Source organism: Gasterosteus aculeatus, chromosome 2 (assembly GCF_964276395.1).
Source record: "Gasterosteus aculeatus chromosome 2, fGasAcu3.hap1.1, whole genome shotgun sequence".
Classification (NCBI taxonomy): Eukaryota; Metazoa; Chordata; class Actinopteri; order Perciformes; family Gasterosteidae; genus Gasterosteus; species Gasterosteus aculeatus.
The window spans coordinates 11131870-11150802 of record NC_135689.1 but is presented as its reverse complement, the minus strand read 5'-3'; the positions used below and the strand labels follow the sequence as shown (position 1 = coordinate 11150802).

Sequence of the window (18933 nt, the reverse complement as noted above, 5' to 3'; positions counted from 1 at the left end):
CTGTCCTCATGCGGGTTTTTAGAGGGTCTTTGAGGTGTAGACACAAACCCCACTTTGAGTAATGAAAAGCAGCTGGGCGAAGGTGATGAAAGCCTTGATTCCTGTGGCTCAGGGGGAATAAAAGATTTGCTCTTATTTAAAGTATGAGCCACCTAATTTTAATTCCTAATAAAAACAACTGTGGCTGCAGAAATTAACCTTCTATTCCGAACGGCCTGCATCATTTTCCTTTCGCTTCCGCTGTCTGTAAAGTACGCTGATTTCGAGCTGGTTTGTGTGCTCGGTGTCTTGGAATGAGCTCCTTAGCAGCGTCGGCAGTCATCAGGTCTGTTGGCTCATGAGTTAAGCAATGCAGACGCATTGCTCAGTGTAGCAGAGCTTCTGGCTCCAGGTCTGATTAATCCGACTTTGGTCAGGGCTGGGTCGCTCCGTCGCTGGACGCACTCCTTGGCTGACCCTAAATTGATTTGAAGGGAGACATTCAGCAATTTTCCTGCCCTTGTGACAGTCACACAGACGAGTGATTTATTTCCTTTATGCCCTCCCATCACAGCCGCGGGGCTCTGCCCCACTGTGATGAAGTGACCTTGAGTTTCAATGTCATCCTTGCTTCAGCTTGGAAACCATAAGCATCAGGGCATTCAGCATAAACACACACACACACTCTGCAGGATTAAAGGACGCACTGATCTAGCCTGTGGACCTTCTATCATATGCTCTGACAGGAGGGGGGTGGTGGTATCATAGTTCTTCCACCTTCAGGAAACAAGACGTTGCAATGATGAGTCAACGTGTAGCAAGTTCTCCATTTATTGCATGGAGCATTCATTATTTAGCGGCTTTTAACTAATGGCTGTGCACACAGAATAATGCAGAACGAGTGTGTGTGGCCTCTATACCTTCAATCTGGAAGGATGGATGGATCAATTCTTCATGAATCATCCGCTGACCTTCAATCTTTATGGCAGGAAGCTGAAAATGAATGCACTGCCCAAGTGTTTTGGAGAAGTTGATCTATTTCCTGATATTACGTTATTAAGTTCTACACACTTCGTTGTTGCTGGCGGAGAATCGAAGTGCTTCTGGGGAACAAATGCACAGAGGCGAGTCGAGAGCACCAAACGCCTTCGCCGCAAGGAGGAAAAGGGTTAAATTCGAAAGGGCTCCTCCTTTGACCCAGGAGAGTACTCCCGGGTCTTAAAAGCTTTGTGCTGTCCAGCAGGATAGAAACACCACCCTGTTGTATAAAAAAAAAAAAGGATGCGCTAGCTCAAAGGATTAAACAGCATTTTAAAATACCCTTTTCCTGGAGGATCTAATCGGAAACCAATAATTTGACCAAGTCCATTTTAACCACACACAAATTAAAACCTATATGTATGTACAGTAGTTTATGCCACCCTAATTTATAAAAAATAACAACTTTACTATTATAAGTGTTTCATGCAGTTGCAGGGCATAATACATTACTTTGGACACAGAAAAATGTAATATAAAATTGTACATGAAAATAAGGCAATACAAGGAGCTAATAATATATAGAAACATATACTGTACATATATGTATCTTCCAAATATACAACCATAAATAAAAACACAAGAACACGTGGCTCTTGGTGTGATATATAACCAATGAGCGCATCTAAGAATAACATGGCTGACATCACCATGCGAGGCGAGGGAGGCCCGTCTAAAAACAGCTTCGGACTTTACAGGCACTTTGTTTGACAGGAAGAATTCTCACTGTTGATGCAAAGTTTTTCTTAAACTGACATGCAGTGGTTTCTCTTTACACGTTACATGTCCGCTGAAGCTTCATTTGAATTTATTCTACAGTCAAACTTAAAAAAAAAAAATCTTTGGTTTAACGCCACACTGTTTTCTACTTCTACCGATGATTTATATTTGACTTTTATCTTACACAAAATGTGATATCTAATGTGCCCTACATTTTCAATAAATATATTTTACATAATTCATGTACATGGAATGGTCTTTGTTTCCTTCCCGCGTCTTATGTTCTAACTTTATATATTTTATATATATATGCTGTTTGTGCCAAGCACACTCACACAATTGGCTGCAGAAACATGCATTGTTCATTTTCATTCTTTTAGATTCTATCGTTTCCTGTCACTTTGAACGTTTGTATGCGAGTGCGTTTTTGTCAGCATTAAATAAAAGTATTTCTGCTGCACCGCCCTCATGAGTGAATCTCCACCCAACGAATCACTACTTCCTTGGAACTGCATACTCCCTGAGCAAATGTGAATTCAGCCACTCGCCATTAATCGACTTTCTTTGATTCAACAACGTTTGTTCACATTATTTGATTTCTACTTCAGCCTTTGGACTGCAGCAGCTGTAACATGTCGTAAGCGGTCTGTTCTCGGTCTCGCTCTCTCTTGCTGTCAATATGCATCTCTCTCCCTCTCTTTCCCTCGGCCTGCTGCTTTGCTGTCTCTGCACCCATAGATCTGTCTGGTGCTTTGGACATTAGGCGTGCCGTAAGGCCGTAATGCACCCAACCACCCCGTGCATTCCTTCTGCTCAGTAGGGAAAGAGCTTTTCTCATATGAATTCATGCAGAGGTTCCTGCTCAACTGCAGCGGAGGTAAAAAAAAGAACGCTTCACTTTCAAGGCCATTTTGCATTGCAGATGCTGTCCCTGACATTCACTGTACACTCTACAGTGCTCTCATAAAAGGGTGTTGACATCCTCCATGATACATTTCCTCTCTGCTTGGGTAGAGAGGATCGTTGATTACAGATAGAGGACTTGTTGACAGTACAGCTGTCCTTTGTTGTTGATAACATCTGGTAGAGGTCAGCGCGCTGTGTTGTCAGGCTGCGACGCCGTAGGTGGTGCTGGCAGAGTTCTGTGCAGTAGCACGTCCTTCCAGCGGGCCCATGTGCACCAGTACATGACTTTTCAAAGGTGTCGCTTTGCTGGTTTGGGCCTCATCGCTCTCTGTCAGCACAGGCTGTCCTTGGTGGTGGAGGTGTGTGTGGCGGTGGAGTCGTCGGGCAGAGAGCCTCGGCGGCCGGATCGTGACCGACACTGCAGCAGATTCTGCAGCTCTCTGGATACGCTGCTGGAGAAAGCGGTGTAGATCCACGGATTGGTGCATGAGTTAAGGCTAGCCAGCAGCATCAGGATAGTGAAGGCCACTCCGGCTAAGGACACAAACGCACACATACACAACCATCATAAGGCAAGCTGACATGCAAATGCAGAAACAAGAACATACAAGCATAGCATTGCAAGTGTTCCCATGTGCAACTGGACACAAACAAATATCTTATACAACTATATCGTTTGATTGAAAACAATACTTCCATTATCATAGACAAGTATGTGTCGTTTGTCTTTAGCTTAAAATCACAACTCACACGTCCAGACCACACCTTAAGGCTCCACTGGGTGTACTTGCTTTATCATCAGTTGCCAGTAAACACGTCAAGAGATGATGTTTGTGTGCCAAACTGTACAGAAGCCAGGGATTCCGGTTGACCTTGTATCGTTTCACTGTAACCACATCTGAGCCGGAGCTAAACGTCCTGAATACAATCAGTATGAAGACTCACCGAGGCGGAAACACCAGCATCAGAGTTTGTTGCTTTCAACTAGAGCCAATTGTTTGGCTTTTGTTTGTGGCTGCGTGAATTGCAAATTGATAGGGGTTTGCACATGCAATATAATGTATTGTATAAAGAGGATAAAACTATCTAATGAAAAATACCAACTAAGAACAATGGTTATAATCTGGTTAATATTTTCTGGGGTTGAATTGCGTACACAGGTGAATGTAGCACATGTGACTCACTGTGACTTGCAGGGTTGGGGTCCCACGCCGCCCAAAGCTGGACGATGAAGAAAGGCGACCAGCAGATAGTGTAGACCAGTACAATGACCAGGGTCATTCTCACTGTCTTGGACATGGCTTTCGTGATGCTGGGCGGGGGAGAGGCTGGAGGGGGGGGGCGGGTGTAGTCTATGGAGCAGCGGGGTGAGCCGGAGTCTACCTCGTAGGCCGTGAACAAGTTCAGGCTGTCTGAGCCGCTCAGTGTTTGCTGTTGTGCAGGCAGTGCTGTGGTCGTCGCGTGTTCTCCGCGGCAACTGTCGTACTGGATAGCAGATGATCCGTTGTCGTAGCACTCTCCGTCTTGGCTGTTATTGTGAGGGTTGTTATTCAAACCCTTTAAGAACTGCGCTTCTCTGCCATTCCTGCCTCGTCCTCCGGACGCTCGTCTTCCCCTCTCCCTCTCCCGCTCGTCCTGCTTCTTAAAGACGTGGAAGCGGAAGAAGAGCTCATTCTTCTTTAACTTGGACGTCACCACCCTTTCTGACTTAAGGTAGATGTTCTTGTGAATCTCTCTAAAGATTCTAATCTAAAAAGTAATTTTTGGAAACAAGACAAACAATCAGTTCAAAACCCGAGGGTCTGAGAACTGAGCGTGGGCTCAGCTGGGCGTGGCAGAGACTGAGAGGCAAGCCGTATTACCTGACAGATGGTGATGATAAGGGCAGGAAGGACGAAGACAGCCACGGTCATCCAGGTGATGTAGGCCTTCAGCCCCCACGGCTCAGCAAAGCGACCCCAGCAGTCAAACTCGCCAGCACTCACTTCCGAGCGGGAGAATATGAACACCTGACAGATCACACAAAAGGCCGGTGGTCAGCACGCCCCGCAGATATGACTGCCAGTTTCATCTCCCGTGACCTCGCCTATAGCTAAAAATAGAGTAACATCTTGAGCTCTACTATAGAGATCAGGGTGTGAACACCCCGCTGGCTTCTCATTTCCTATTTCACCATGTGGCGCCGTGTTTGTGTCAGGTTTTATTGGGTCCTACCTGTGGTATGCTGAGGACAAGTGCCAAGCCCCAGGCCACCATGACAGGGGTGTTCCAGCGGGACATTGATCCCCCACGGTAGGCCTGCAGCGGGCAGCAGATGGCCTGGTGGCGGTCTACCGTCATGGCGACGATCATGTAGGGGGATGCGAACATGCCCACAATCTGCAAGTACTTAACGGTCCGGCACAGAAAGTCAGGCCCCTGAAACCTCCCCGTGATGTCCCATATGAGCTGTGGAAGAACCTGTAAAGACACATGAAGAAAAGGGACCATTATGAGAGCAGCTCTTGGAATACCGGCGCTTTTTCCTGGTGTTGCCTTAAGACATCTGAGAAGCACTAAAGGCAAGTCTGATGATACTCTATTAAGATCAGGAAAATACCCTAACAAGTAATACATTCATGCCAACAACAAAGTAGCAAACGTATTGCTTGCGTACTCCAAAGCTGATCAATGTTCACACACACAAAACATTTTCCTTTTTTGCCGCCTTATGCCGAAAAAAAACCCAATTCTGAAAACTACAGTTTCCAGAATTGGGTTTTTTCCAGCATCTTTAGCGGGAATGACTGGGTTTTGGGGTTAGAGAACCACCATGTGTACGTCAATGGATTTGTAACCAGAAAGAAGGGAAGTAAGAAGAAGTAAGAAATGTAATTTACTGTCGATGCTGAAGCAAAGTTGTTCTGGTATACCCGAGTACAGTTTTTGAGTATTATTATCTTTGCTTTCACTTTTTCTTAATTCATTTATAGTCGGCCTACTTCCTCCCTTTTTTCTGCGTAAAATCAAAAGTCACACGAAAGGGTGGTCAACCCAGTGAGAACTGAGAACGGAACCGCAGAAAACTTCAAGAGAAGAAACGTCAGAGCATCCACCGAGAGGTCATACTCCGGAAATGGGTGTAATAAATATTTGCGCTCTCGGGACGTCAAGATCTCGGGTTGTTAAGGGCCAGCACTTAGTAAAATGAAACCGAGCATCAGATATTGCCTGTGATTGTATAAATGCTGCGTCCTTTTTGGATCACGATTGATTACACACTGCGGGTTGGCTAAAATGCTAAACGCTAACCCGATGCTAACTTGCTCTGGTGGTTCCTTCACCGAGGAACTTCCTCTGCGAGATGTGTGGTGACTTTCTGCTGCTTGAGATCGTTGATCTCTGACGTGGCAGCTATAGGTTGATTCTATGGACTGGTTCCACTGGGAAAGAGGCCGATCGGAGTGGCCTGATGTTTCTCATGTAATGTAGCATTAAAGAAAACCTTTAGTTTGTTTTGTATTTTAAAGATTATTTTTGGAAGATCCTTTGACAGTGTTTGGACCACTAGAAGGAAGGATTCATCTTTTGCAATTCTTTTACGGTCGTGTTCAAAAGTAACCCATGAACTGACCTGAAAGACGGCCACGACCAGGTCAGCCACGCACAGGTTGACCATGAACACATGCATCGGTGCATTGTACTTCCTCCTCCTGAGCAGCACCCACAGTACAAAGCTGTTTCCCAGGGTGGTGAGAGCCAGCACCACCCCGAGAACCGCGATCTCTGCCCGAGCCAGGCCCGGGTCCCTCACCCTGGGCTGGGGCAAGGTGTGAGGCGTGGTGGTGGAGAAGTTCTCGGAGAAGATCCCAAAAACGGATCCTCCGCTGTGAGAGCTGTTGAGGGAGTTCAGTTCAGAGACAAACAGGGAAGAGGAGGAGAAGTTGTTGCTTCCTGTGGCGCCTACGGAGGAGAGGGCCAGCCCATCCCAGCCCGTTTCCACGCTGATGCTTTCCATTCCTGAAAGACAGACAACGAAGGGTTAACGCGTGAAAACAAATAAAATAGTTGTCGGATTTGTTTTTCAATTTTGTGCGCAAAATGGGCCCCAGGAGTCACACTGGTGCTCGGTCACAAGATTACGTACGCACACATTTTACCAGGCGCAGATTTTATTAAAACACAAAAAGTTGACTTGTTCGGTTCTATCACCATATCAATGACGTTGCTGAGCTTGTAATTACATTTCCTCTGGTTGTCCTCAGATCCGTCAGCTGAGAAATTCTTCCTGATTAGAATCTAAACCAAAAGACTTTGGCCTTTTATTTAAAGTACTTGACTAATGACATGAGATGCATAATTAATCACATTTTGGTCCATCTGTTCCATTTTCAGACCACAAATAGCTTGTTATGCAATTTTATAAAATCTGACTGAAAGTAGTCAGAGGTTGTCCCAATCATGCGGCCGTGTAAATATTGTTGTGTTTTAATAAGTCTTCAGTGTTTGCGTCTCTCAAAGCTTTCAGTTCTATTCGAAGCAACAGTTTATTTTCTTTTTCATATTTTCTCAAGGTTGATTGACAGCTCTCCCCTCTATCCCACCACTCTTATTCCTTCACCTCTGCTCTCATAATCGCTCCCATCCCATGCTTACCCCCTTACATTCCTGCTTTCCCCTGTTTTTGTTCACCCCTCCCCCCTCACCCCCTCACCCCTCTTTCTTTCCTCTCGTACGTCCAGTCATTCTTTTTCTCTTCCCCTTCTCACACTCTCGCTTGATCTCAATAAACTTCACGTTTATTTTTCTTTGCTTATAAATAAATGTCTTCGAAGAACAGAAAGTTCGGAGGAGTAAGGAGACGATTTAAGAAACGGACTCGTGGGATGTAGTGGGACGCCTCGCTCAAATGAACCCAACGAGGAGAAAGTCTGGGAGGAAAAATGAACAATTGGAGATGAGTCGTGTGGGCAGTGGGGAGAAGGCGCAGGGAAACCAAAGCAGCACAGAAAAGGGTCAAAGTTGTGGAAAGAGAATAATAACATACGGTGGACTAATGTAAGGAGAGCTGTGTCCTGTCCCTGGACTCAGTGTGTGTCGGACGACACCACATTGATCTGACGTGCAAGGAGCGGTTAAGTATACAAATGCTACACTTTGCACGTGTAAAAATAGAAGGGGAACTAAATTCATGAGCAATTTGCGTATGAGTAACAATACGTTACGAGGTTGGACTCACTGCTGCTTGGAGACCCAACGGCCAATTTGTGAGTAATAGCAAAGTGCCTGCTGGGTGTGAGAGATAACACAGCTGAACGTACCGTCAAGCGTTACACACAGGAATGTGTTCAGGTGAACGCATGACAAGCCGGGCCAGCCGGACCCCTGCATGCAGAACGCAAGTATAGAGAGACAGTTGAAAGGAAGGGAATCAGAGCCGAACCATTTCCTCCACTTCAGAGAAAGACCCTTCAGTTTTAAGTGAGTCCCCGCTGTCGCGAAAGACGACCACGAGGTTCAAACCTGCGTCGGATCAGTGACTTTTTAGCAGTTTGCTGAAATGTTGTTCCTGTCCAAAGGTCCTTTGCGTCAAGTAATATTCTTTTATTATCTGTTTAGAATTTTTAATCTTTTTGATTATGGCTTCAGACAACGAGGCCTTTTTTCATCAAGGAATCTCCTTCCTGTTGGCCTCAGGAGCCTTGTGCCCCTCTCTGTAATTACAGCACAGATTATGAGAGGATTCTTTGTGCTGCTGCAGTCCTTTTTATACAGACTATATAATCTCATTATGTTGACAATATTTGGTGGTTTTCATTTAGGTGAAACCTCAAGAGGCATTTAGGACAAGGTGTAATGACGTAGGGAGCAGACAGATAGAGACGCACACTATTCTGGTAATGTTAATGTAATATCCCCAACTGCATTCTTCAAAATAAAATAAAATGATTAATAACTGGTAGGAGAATGTCTCTGTAAATGTGTGACCTTTAATGGGGAAGTGTGTGGGGCAGACGGACAAAGCATTTTTTACTTCTCCAAGTATTGTTATGATTATGAATGAGCCTCTGAAACTCCTGAAGGACACCAAATATTTTCTTCCGAGTCTCATTTGCATTGCTCGAGCATCCAAGAAATCAAGACGGATTGTCTTCAAAATGCTCAATGGCTCCACTGCCGGAGACCCATGCAAAGCTAATGATTCTGGCACTGATGCTACGTGTCCTTTACGGAGGTTAACTGTGGAACTGTTCTGGGTGCAGCTTATGTATTCCTTGACATGTCTCTGAAAGTAGATTCCACTTTGCTCTCTCATTAATAAAAAGCCAGGGGAAGTTTTCCTATCTGTCTGATTGAGTTGCTGTAGAGCCCAAATTATTCCATCTCTCCTTGCTAGGTGGGTCGTAGACGTTGCTTTTAGTTGTTAGTACTGTGCGGTAGCTTCCTCTTGTTATTTTAAGGCATTCACTTTGATTAATGACCGCATCGTATGCTCTCTTGCGTGCAAAAGACAAAGATCAGTGTTCAACCTTCCTCTTTTATGTCCTCCCCATCCTGCACCGCGTTACCCTACGCAGGACGATTCCTCAGGGAGGACCGAAACAGGTCATTAAAGTACGCCAATAAACGTTATAGCCGCCGAGCGTTCACATCCTTCAGCATCTCGATCCTCTTTTCTCCCTGTTAACACATGTTTTGGTCATTCGCTTTGGCGAACTACGTCATGTTGCAGCTACGCCGAGATGTACAACTACTCTTAAACCGTCCTGAAGTATGTTGAATAACAAAAAGACATTTTTAGGATGACAAAATCAATACCATGTTATAGTGAATGACGCATTTGGCTATATTTTCCATGTGACTAATAATAGAACTATTCTAGTTTTGAGTTACTGAGCGTACACCTCATTTGATATAAGCTCATTTTAAGTGAAGATTTTTTGTAAATTTGCTTATGCAAATGAAGATCTTTTTCTTTGCTTTTCTCCCACATCATTACCATTTGTTTTACATTAATATCTTCATGACATGAAAATAAAACAGCGGGCCTGAAACATAACATTGCCAATTTTGCTACAGTTAAAATCAGGTCTCCAATGTTATATCTGTCAATGTTGCATTATTGATGCGTGATGGTGCCCGTGGAGCACAGACTTGTACTACTTTGACTAAAAGCGAACGTGATCTCCACTGTGAAGGTTTACTTAACAATCATGTTTGTAGGGATGCTAATTTAGTTTGGTGTAAAAAAATAATACAGCGGATATCTGAAATGGTACACAAATGCCAGTAACACAAAAGCAAATAAAGTAAAGCATAAGGGACGGGAAGCAAATCCACTGCGGTAATGATGATCTCCAAGTGTCTTCAGTTTTGTCTTCACATCTCTTGCTTGGCAGGGAAATGCAGACCTCTCATTTTTGTATGCACTCATGCAGGTTTTACGGCTAATCAGTTGCTAACATGAAATGATTGTGGCATCAGTGGCAGATTAATGTGCTTAAATGTGCCCTGGGTGCAAAAATCCAAACTTAATGAAAGATCCTTCCCTTGCTTGCCTGTCTTGTGCATGTCAGTGTTCTGATTAGTTCCCTTTGACCAGGTTTAACTCGATCTGATAAATGAGGACCTTTCGGTCCTCATTATCAGCCCAGTGTACACTTATACAACCTGTCGCTGATTTCCCCTTTCAATGCTCTTCTTCCTATTTCTTCCCCACACAGTTCATTTCTCTGTTTCTTTTCACAATAACCCACCGACTCAATTTTCTCTCCTTTTGTCCAAACTGAAGCACTATCACATGTCAATAAGGATCAAATGTGTCTTTGATATGCGTATTGTTTCCCTCTGGATTTTAATTCCAATTGTCATCAATAGACATTATTTAAACCAGATTTAAATAGCCTGGTCCAATCCAATAATCAGATGGAAATTAAATGGAGCATAATGCTGCACCATGTAATATATTCTTTATTTATTTTTGCTTTTATTGGGGTGGCAGGAGACGTAATTTACATACCGATCAATAGATGTGGTGCCACACGGACGGCTATGCTGCACTTCATCATAAAGCAGCTCTGACCCGCATATCATTAGATTAGATCCCCATGGGCGCTCTCACATGCGGCAAATATTCCCCATCTGAATGAGTTGATTCAAATACTCCCTAAATACTCATGCATTTCAATTTGTTGTGGCACCTGCTGCACTTATTAATTCCCAGCTCCGTATCTATGATGTATTCATCTTTTTCAGAGTGCATCACTCAGGTTCTAGCCTCCTGGCTGCAGCCCATGTGAGTCATAACAGTAAACACTTGTTCTATCGCGGTCTTGCACAAACAACTCATTAAATGTTAATCATGTGGAGCCGCACCTCATTGCACATGCTGATGCGCTCATTACTTGCCCGAATTTCAACCGTGAGCTTTGTATTGACAGACATCGGCATTTATTTCCAAAATTCTCCAGCTGGTGGACAGACATGGTCTCGGTCTGGTGTGGCGGGAGGCGCAAGTCCTGTTATCAACACTGACAAAGACGGTTGTTCTTGTTATGTATCATTAACCAGGACAGTGCAGGTGACCCAAGGAAAATAAAAACAAAAAGTCCCACAAGTGGCAAAAGTCTTTCCCCAAGAAGAATGGAAACTGTGTCGCATTGTTACAACATGAAAAAACAAGCGTTTGAGTTTCTTGCTCATATGGTTACATTCGGCTACCTGATGTTAAGAGACCAAACTGACCAAATTGACTTTGGAAATAACAGCAATGTTAACAGAGTTACAATCAAGGGAAAGAAAATATTCTTCCAAACAGTGGTTGTCAGAGAGAAACAGCGACAGAGACATTTCTTCTTGAATGCTGTTAGTAGGACTGCCAAGACACATCTGTGTCCGCCTGAGACACCACTTACAACTAAGACTAAAGAGACATTTCGATTTCAATCTTTATACGAGGCCATTTTCTATACACAAGTCTAGTCAGGCAATAGATCATTTTAATTTGAAGGTGCACCTTTGTGTGCACCATAAACACACAGCTGTTTAGGGGCCACGAATCTCCTTTTAATCGTCTAAAGACCTTTGATCCTACAATGCGGGCGCAACACACAAATGCAAGCAGAAAAAGCAGCAAACACACATAAGCAAAACAAAGAGCACCCCAACGTGGGCAGATATGCCTCTGTTGCCTCTCGCCTTGTTGTCAGTGCATGGCAAGCCTTCTTACACGTGTCCTTTTCTCCTGGTGTGTTTTGCGCTCGTCTTGATGACTCAGGGAACAAAGCATTCAGGGCCGTCACCTTTATTTGCCCATTAGCATTACATGAGCTATCAGATCACATGAACAACCTTGCGATCCCCTCGTGCCTTTTGGAATCCAGGGAAGAACTTAGAGGTCCGCATGAATTTTCAATTAGGCAGTGCCATAAAATATACCGTGACATACATACTGTATGTTACCACACTGACCGGCTACAAATACACAGGCTCTTGAGAGTTCCACCGCTTCATTAAAAGCATTAAAATGTTTCACTCATACTGTCAAATCAACGTAATGTGATATTCAGTCGTTTGAGATAAATAGATGACTACACTCAGAAAATATGAATGCAAAAATCATTCATCAGTCTATAAGCTGAACAAGCGTATTTCCTTGCAAGTAATTGTTTATGTAAATGTTTACTAATGAATTGGCAAACCATTTATTCGCTTGCCAAAACAGGTGTACGGATGTGGCACTGCGTCTGAAACATAAATGTGTTCCTCTATTTAATCTTATGTACATTGAATTGCAACGATTTCTTTCTTTTTAAGAGCAAGAATAACACCTCAGACGTGTATTATAACGTATATACAAATGTTGTACTAAACCGACAAATAATGATACTGATGATGACAGCATGACAAATGAGTGAAAATATTTGTCAAAACTATTTATAAGACACTGGATACAGAGCTGTCATGAACCTCATCAGATGAGCTAGATTAATAAGTAAACATCAATTCCCTCACAATGTGAGGTCTGAGTTGCAAAGTGTTTTTAATTAAAATTAGAATTTTTGGATGATTTGTATTAATATTAATTAAGGTACAATAGTATTGGAATTCAAGTCGAACCATCACGACAAAGTAAATTAAAAGCACTCACTTGTGATCTTGTTGAGTGGTCCAGCTGTGTGACACAAAGCATTCAGAATTTCCCCCCAAACATTCACATCGTCGGTGCCGTCAATAACCACGTCCCTCCGCCTGCCGTGATATCTGCTGCCTCCTGAATGAATGCGCCTTCATCAGAGGCTGGTAGTTTGTATTCTCTCTCCCTGGGACAAACAAGGGCTGCAAGGGACTGTGTAAATCATTCGGGTGGCTCCTCCTCGCTCGGCCTGGGTTCAGAAGTGTGTGTCAGAGTGATCCATTCGATAGCCGTGCGTGTCCCAGGTCCCTGCACGGCACGTTACGCTCTTGCATGTGTGCTTTGCCTCCAGCACCACCAGTAGATATGAATCTGAGCTCCGTCGGCTCCCACTTGCCCCTCCCTCACACTCTCCCCTCCTACTGGGTCAATCAGCCTGTCCACTAGGACTGAGGGTGGAGCGTGGAGCCGGGGGTGGAGAGAGGCTGTAAAACGTACCTATGAAGGGTATCAGGGAGAGGGAGGTGGACAGGGTGACAGAAGCTCCTCCTCTCATTGGAATGACTGAAGCCCGGTGTGAGTAATCAATGCACACTACTAGTGGTTATATTCCGAATTTTGGCTCTCTCTTGCCTTCTATCTGATTTGTTGTTGAAGTACAAAGGCCAGCGCACTTCCACCTGTCCAGGAATGCGGATTGGCTGAGTCAGCCGGCCTGCAGCCCGTCACGCCCTCAGTGTGCAAACAGCGCAGGGAAGGTTAGAGCAACAAAAATGCTGTCTTTTAGTTTTAATGCCTAAGCTCCCTGGCTCACAACCTTGGTCACATGATGGTATGGGAATACAATTGGCATGCATAGGTGTACAGTGTGTACACTTTTTTTCAATGTATGCATACGCAAGCACACTCGACCGCACAAACTCTGAACACACACAAGAATTGAACCAAACGGGGGAATGTTTGCCAATCGAAGCACATTTGTTTCGACAAGTAAACCTCACCCTCCTCCTGCCTTTTTTCCCTCTAAAAATGCCAAACTGCAGTTCAATGACATCTAGTACTATATCATTCCCATTCAGTAGCACCTGGCAGCATCGCACACGCAGACAGCATGCTATACTCATCAGTTACTCTCGGGCCTGTTTGTACCCAAGCCAGCAATCCTCGGCCAGCAGGGACTGGCTTGTCCCATGAGGTCAGATAACCTGGCGGTCTTCCTCGGTGCAGCTAGGTTCACATCCGATGTCGACCTCAGTCGAACCGTCCTGTCCTGCCGCTGAGGAGGCGAAGCCGTAACCTCCCTGAGAGTCACTCTAATGTGATTATCCTGGCTCCTCCGGTGTTAGAGGACGTTTTGTCACAAAGGGGTAAAGCAGCAAAATTACCCCGACAATCCACTTAGTTGCAATGACAACTGACAAGAGAAGAGAAGAGAGAGGGGGCCGCAGGAGAAAAGGCATTCAATATCTGGACGATATAATCACGTTGAATGTGTGACAGAGAGATAATGAGCAGTTGGCTCAGAGTTTGTGAAAATTCAAATTTGTACAGAACCTGTGTGAAGAACCGTATCCAGGATCAACCCACGATACACGACTATCATCTATCATCAAGTAGGGCGTCCTTTCAGTCGCCGTGCAGCACTACACTTTTGAGACCTCTAAATATCTCAATCCATGACAAGCTTTTCCTCAGAGATTTTGGTTTGACATTCTCCCACATGTGGAGGTTTATTTCCAGCTCAAAGTATTGTGCCAGGAATAAATAAATGACTGTTGTTTTCTCCGGAGAGGGAGTGTCTTCTCTAAAGACCTTTCAATGACACTTCTCAGGGAAGTCTTTAAACCATTAGAGGTGAGCACAATCATATGACGGAGGAGCTTTTGTCTTATTGGACCAGATAAAAAATCTATACGGTCTTTGGATACACTGAATAAAATCCTAAAACAGACGTTCAATCTAGTACACTTTTCAGGGTCAAGGGTCATAAACATGGCTGACATCAACCTCCGACAGCCATTTGTCTTCCTGTGAGACGGCCTGAATACGGTTTAAAGAAGTGCACAGAGCAGAGAACACCTGGTCCTACAAAGTTTTACACTGAAATGTTGAGAAACATCTGAGGGAATCATTAACTGTCAGCGTACCCATAAATAACAGAGGCCGACGAAGGATTTGGGATTCACCTTCTGTGTATCCATGACTTGGAAAATATACTAGATTACCTTGGCAGTAAAGTGCAGTTGTATTCCTTCCAAAGGCCCTTTTACAAACATTATTATTGAAGCCTTTTTCCTCGAGTTGCTACAATCATGAGTCACCTTTGCGTTCTTACCTCTAACTATTAGAAATATATAATCCACCTTTATGTGAATCATTCAAGTAAATGCTCTTATACGGAGCTACATTTAAAATGTGTGTTTTATTAAACTATGGTACCGTACCTATACAAAGATGACATATTACTCAAGTTATAGGGCTGCACCTTATTGGAAGTTTTCGCTATATATGCTCGTCCTTCTTCTCTGCCTCCAGCAAAGTGCAATGAAAGGGAAACTCATTATGATTGAGAAATTCCATTTCTACAGAAAACTATTAACACAATGCTGTTGATTGCTTTGTGAAAAATAATGAAATTTGCAGCACTGCTCCATTATGTTGATGGGGTACCAGAAATCCCAACAGCTGGTCACGTCAAACTATCTGCATGGGTAGCTAGCTTTAATGGCAGAGTGAATATGTAGATAGTTGAACCGGCCATTGCATGAACCAGGCATGCGTGACTGTCTGCGTTGCAGACTATTGTAGATGAGTAACATCAGCAGTTGCCTCTGTCTGTCTGTGTATAGGGGTTCTGCTGCATACAAGAGAAAAATGAAAACCTTTATATTAGCCAATTCAATGTTTTGCATTAAGCTGAACTCGATTTTATAAACTTACTTGAATGGTGAGATTTATAATGTGAACGCATGTTTATTAGTGAGGCACAGTGGGATGACACACATACTGAGCACATGAGATAGTCCATGACGTGATCTGGTTACGGAATTTCAAAGCATCAAGCGTAGTGGTGAATAAATTCATCATATCATATCAAGATCTCCATATGGTCACAGTATGATAGCCATAACCACTTTTCAAAGATGAGTACCGCTATTATCTCTGTGTGCTTCATCATTCTAATAGCTGAAGAAGACATAGACAAATAAGCTGAATGGCAGACCAGCGACCCTCACTGCCAAGTTGAATGTTAATGGAAGCTTGTGAAGAAGCACCTGATCCTGTGGCTGGGAACATTGATGGTGAATTGATACGAAGGAATACATCACAATAACAGTGATGCATGAAGATGATCCAAATCTCTGGCCAACTACAATCAATTTCATATTTAAGATTTCTATTTAAGAACTGGTAAAGGTACGGAGGCTACATGTGTGCATGTGGACTGTCGGATTTTCTGAACATCAGGAGGATCGTGAGCGACCCTGATACTATTTGAATAGATAGTCAATTTTTTTCTCCTCAGCTTATTTCTGATCCCTTGTTTATTTGCTCAAAGAGAGTCCAGCTGTCAAACCAGATATCAACATTAATCTGAAATCACAATTCCTTCGAATGGTTGAAAATGTCCTTTTTTACATTGATATCTTCAGTTTAGGAACAGAGAGATATATTTTCCGAAATTACAGCACATATAGGAAGCATTCAGGCAATCAAAGATATTCAAATTGATTTCCCAATCATTGTCCAGCGGAATATTAGATATATTACCAAATCAGCAGCATAAAGACGAATCATGGATTGACACATAACTCATTTGAACCTGCATCAATATTTACAGTATGTGTAAATAATAGTAGGTCCATTCCTGCAGAAGGTTTTGCGATACACATATTTTCCTCTACACATTTGTAACAGTCAAGAATTCAAACCTGCCATTATTTCCATCTGTTTCTTCTCCTCTTTTTGTCTCCTCAACCTGTCCCTCTACTGCTAGATCAATGTTGGATTTGTTTGCACAGCAAACGTACATGAGGCTCAAATAAGGCCAGCGTGGACAACAAAACAAGTGTAGTGACAGAAAAGAGAGGGGGTGCTATAGAAATTGCACAAATAAGGCAAAAGGACACACAACTCAATATGTTAAACAATGAGGGGTGTAACCGTTTCATACTTTTAATACAGCATGAAGATGCTTTTGAACTTTTGTTTTGAGGATCTGTTTGAGGATGTTCCATTTCCAACTGTCAATCAAGGGAAGCTGCAACAAAAACAAACTTTCCAAGCTCTCTGTTCCAGGAGTATTTTCCTCACATTTTTTTTCCCTCCATCTCTTCTGTCACGAACAAAGTTGTCAGGAACGGGAGAAACAGGATTGTCTGTAATCCAAATGTAAAAGTTGGATAGAAAGCAGTGGAATGGTAATTCCACTGCTTTCCCCAAAAAGAAAAACAGACTCCGTGAGGAAAAAATAATTAGAGCACGAGGGCGGAGGGAAAATTCAAAGCAGTTGGCGCGTGAAGAAAATAGGACGCCAGTGACGTCACAGTGGAATGAAGTGCACCGTTCAGGGGCGTCGTGCCCGTGGAGGTGCCCAGAGCAAACGGTCTGTAAGCACACAGTGTGTACGTGATGTTTCCACACAGAGGTTTGTTTAGAGTAGCGGGAGTGTAAGAAGTGAGTATGCAGATGGGGATGCAGGTGTGGTGAATAGCACCCTGTGCGCTTTGGGGGTATCTGGGATAAACTGGCAGTGTCAAGGCTGTCTTGCCCCCCCCCACCCCCCTCCAAATGTCCACCCCATTCGCAGGGTCCGACAACACACCTCACTGAGTCTGGACTAACATCCTGCTTTGTGTGTGTGTGTGTGTGTGTGTGTGTGTGTGTGTGTGTGTGTGTGTGTGTGTGTGTGTGTGTGTGTGTGTGTGTGTGTGTGTGTGTGGGCGGGTGGGGGGTTCATTGTTTATAGTTTGCATTTTTGGGAAAAATACTTTGATACTCACTTTCCGTCATTCACTTTTTACCACTTCTACCTGACCATTAAAATGAATCGCTGAACATTGCTGAAAAATACAGCTGCTGGTTAGCTTAGCTTAGCATAACGGGTGGATAACGCTGTTTGTGAGATAAATTCATTAACCCTAAACTAATTTAAATAACATATTAAGCTTGGTGGAGAGAAATATTATACATACACTTACGTTGACGTGTTGATGTAAAAGAGCACTATTTATGGAGGGGCTGTGTCCCGTGTTTACATGCTGTAATATTTCACCAAATTACAAAAGACATCCTACGTATTGCGTACTAATCAGAATGATGGTCTGGAATATTTTAATGCATTTATTCAATGCTCTGTTGAATCTGTTTTTTTATACGCTTTGCATACACCTGTAAAACCAAGTATGGAGGAACCTTCTTGCATCATCCTTGGTATTGCGCTTGGATCGAGATTGTGCAAATTCGTATGTACGTTTGTCACGTTAACACAAACCGGCAGCAAACCTCGGGTCAAGCAGTATTCCAACAGAGGGATAAATGTTGCCCTTTTTGGTACTCAGGGCCAAATATAAACAAGCTGCCATGTGTAGTCAACAGTGTGCTCTGCATTCGATTGATGCAGGCGAAAGGGACGGTAAATACACGATGCGCAGAGAGAAGAAGCAGTAGGAGGTCAATCGGTGCCCATTAGATCAATTTTGCTCAGGGTTTCCTCTAGGATTTCAGTCTGGCCATTTCTATCCGCATGTCTTGACACAGGACATATTTGAGGGACGGGGCTGTGTGAGGAGCGGATTGGCCGTGGAGTCCAGATTATCATTTGAGCTGCAGCTATTTGTTTAGAAAGATCTGATTGAATCCTGGAACCTTTCTGTGTAAACACCAAGAGATAGACTGAGTGAGACAGTGTTACACCATCTTGAAGATATGCGGGAATGAGCTTTGAAATTATGGGTGTATCCTTTTCCCTTTGTAAATACGTAAGTCAGACAAAGGGGAGCGCAAATGAAAGTTGCATTAACATCAAGGCAAAGTAAATACAGGTCGGCGTTCATCTTTAGATGTTTCACCCAACAAGGACTGAAGCAGGAAGCCCAGATGTTGAAACACTCATAAGGCCTTCAAAGGTGTCGTGCTTGCTATAAGCAGGATAAGTCCAAGGTGTGTGAATGCCC

General features: G+C 43.6%; 1 protein-coding gene across 1 annotated transcript; it reads right to left on the bottom strand.

Moving 5' to 3' along the window:
* Window positions 1–1376: 1376 nt before the first annotated feature.
* avpr2aa (arginine vasopressin receptor 2a, duplicate a) lies at window positions 1377–13178 on the bottom strand. The gene is made up of 6 exons (XM_040192929.2): window positions 12773–13178; window positions 6257–6642; window positions 4858–5103; window positions 4506–4652; window positions 3828–4392; window positions 1377–3177 (listed from the first exon to the last, which is right to left on the bottom strand). The coding sequence occupies exons 2-6, from the start codon at window positions 6638–6640 to the stop codon at window positions 2975–2977; spliced, it is 1545 nt and encodes a 514-aa protein (XP_040048863.2). The 5' UTR covers window positions 6641–6642; window positions 12773–13178; the 3' UTR covers window positions 1377–2974.
* Window positions 13179–18933: the final 5755 nt, after the last annotated feature.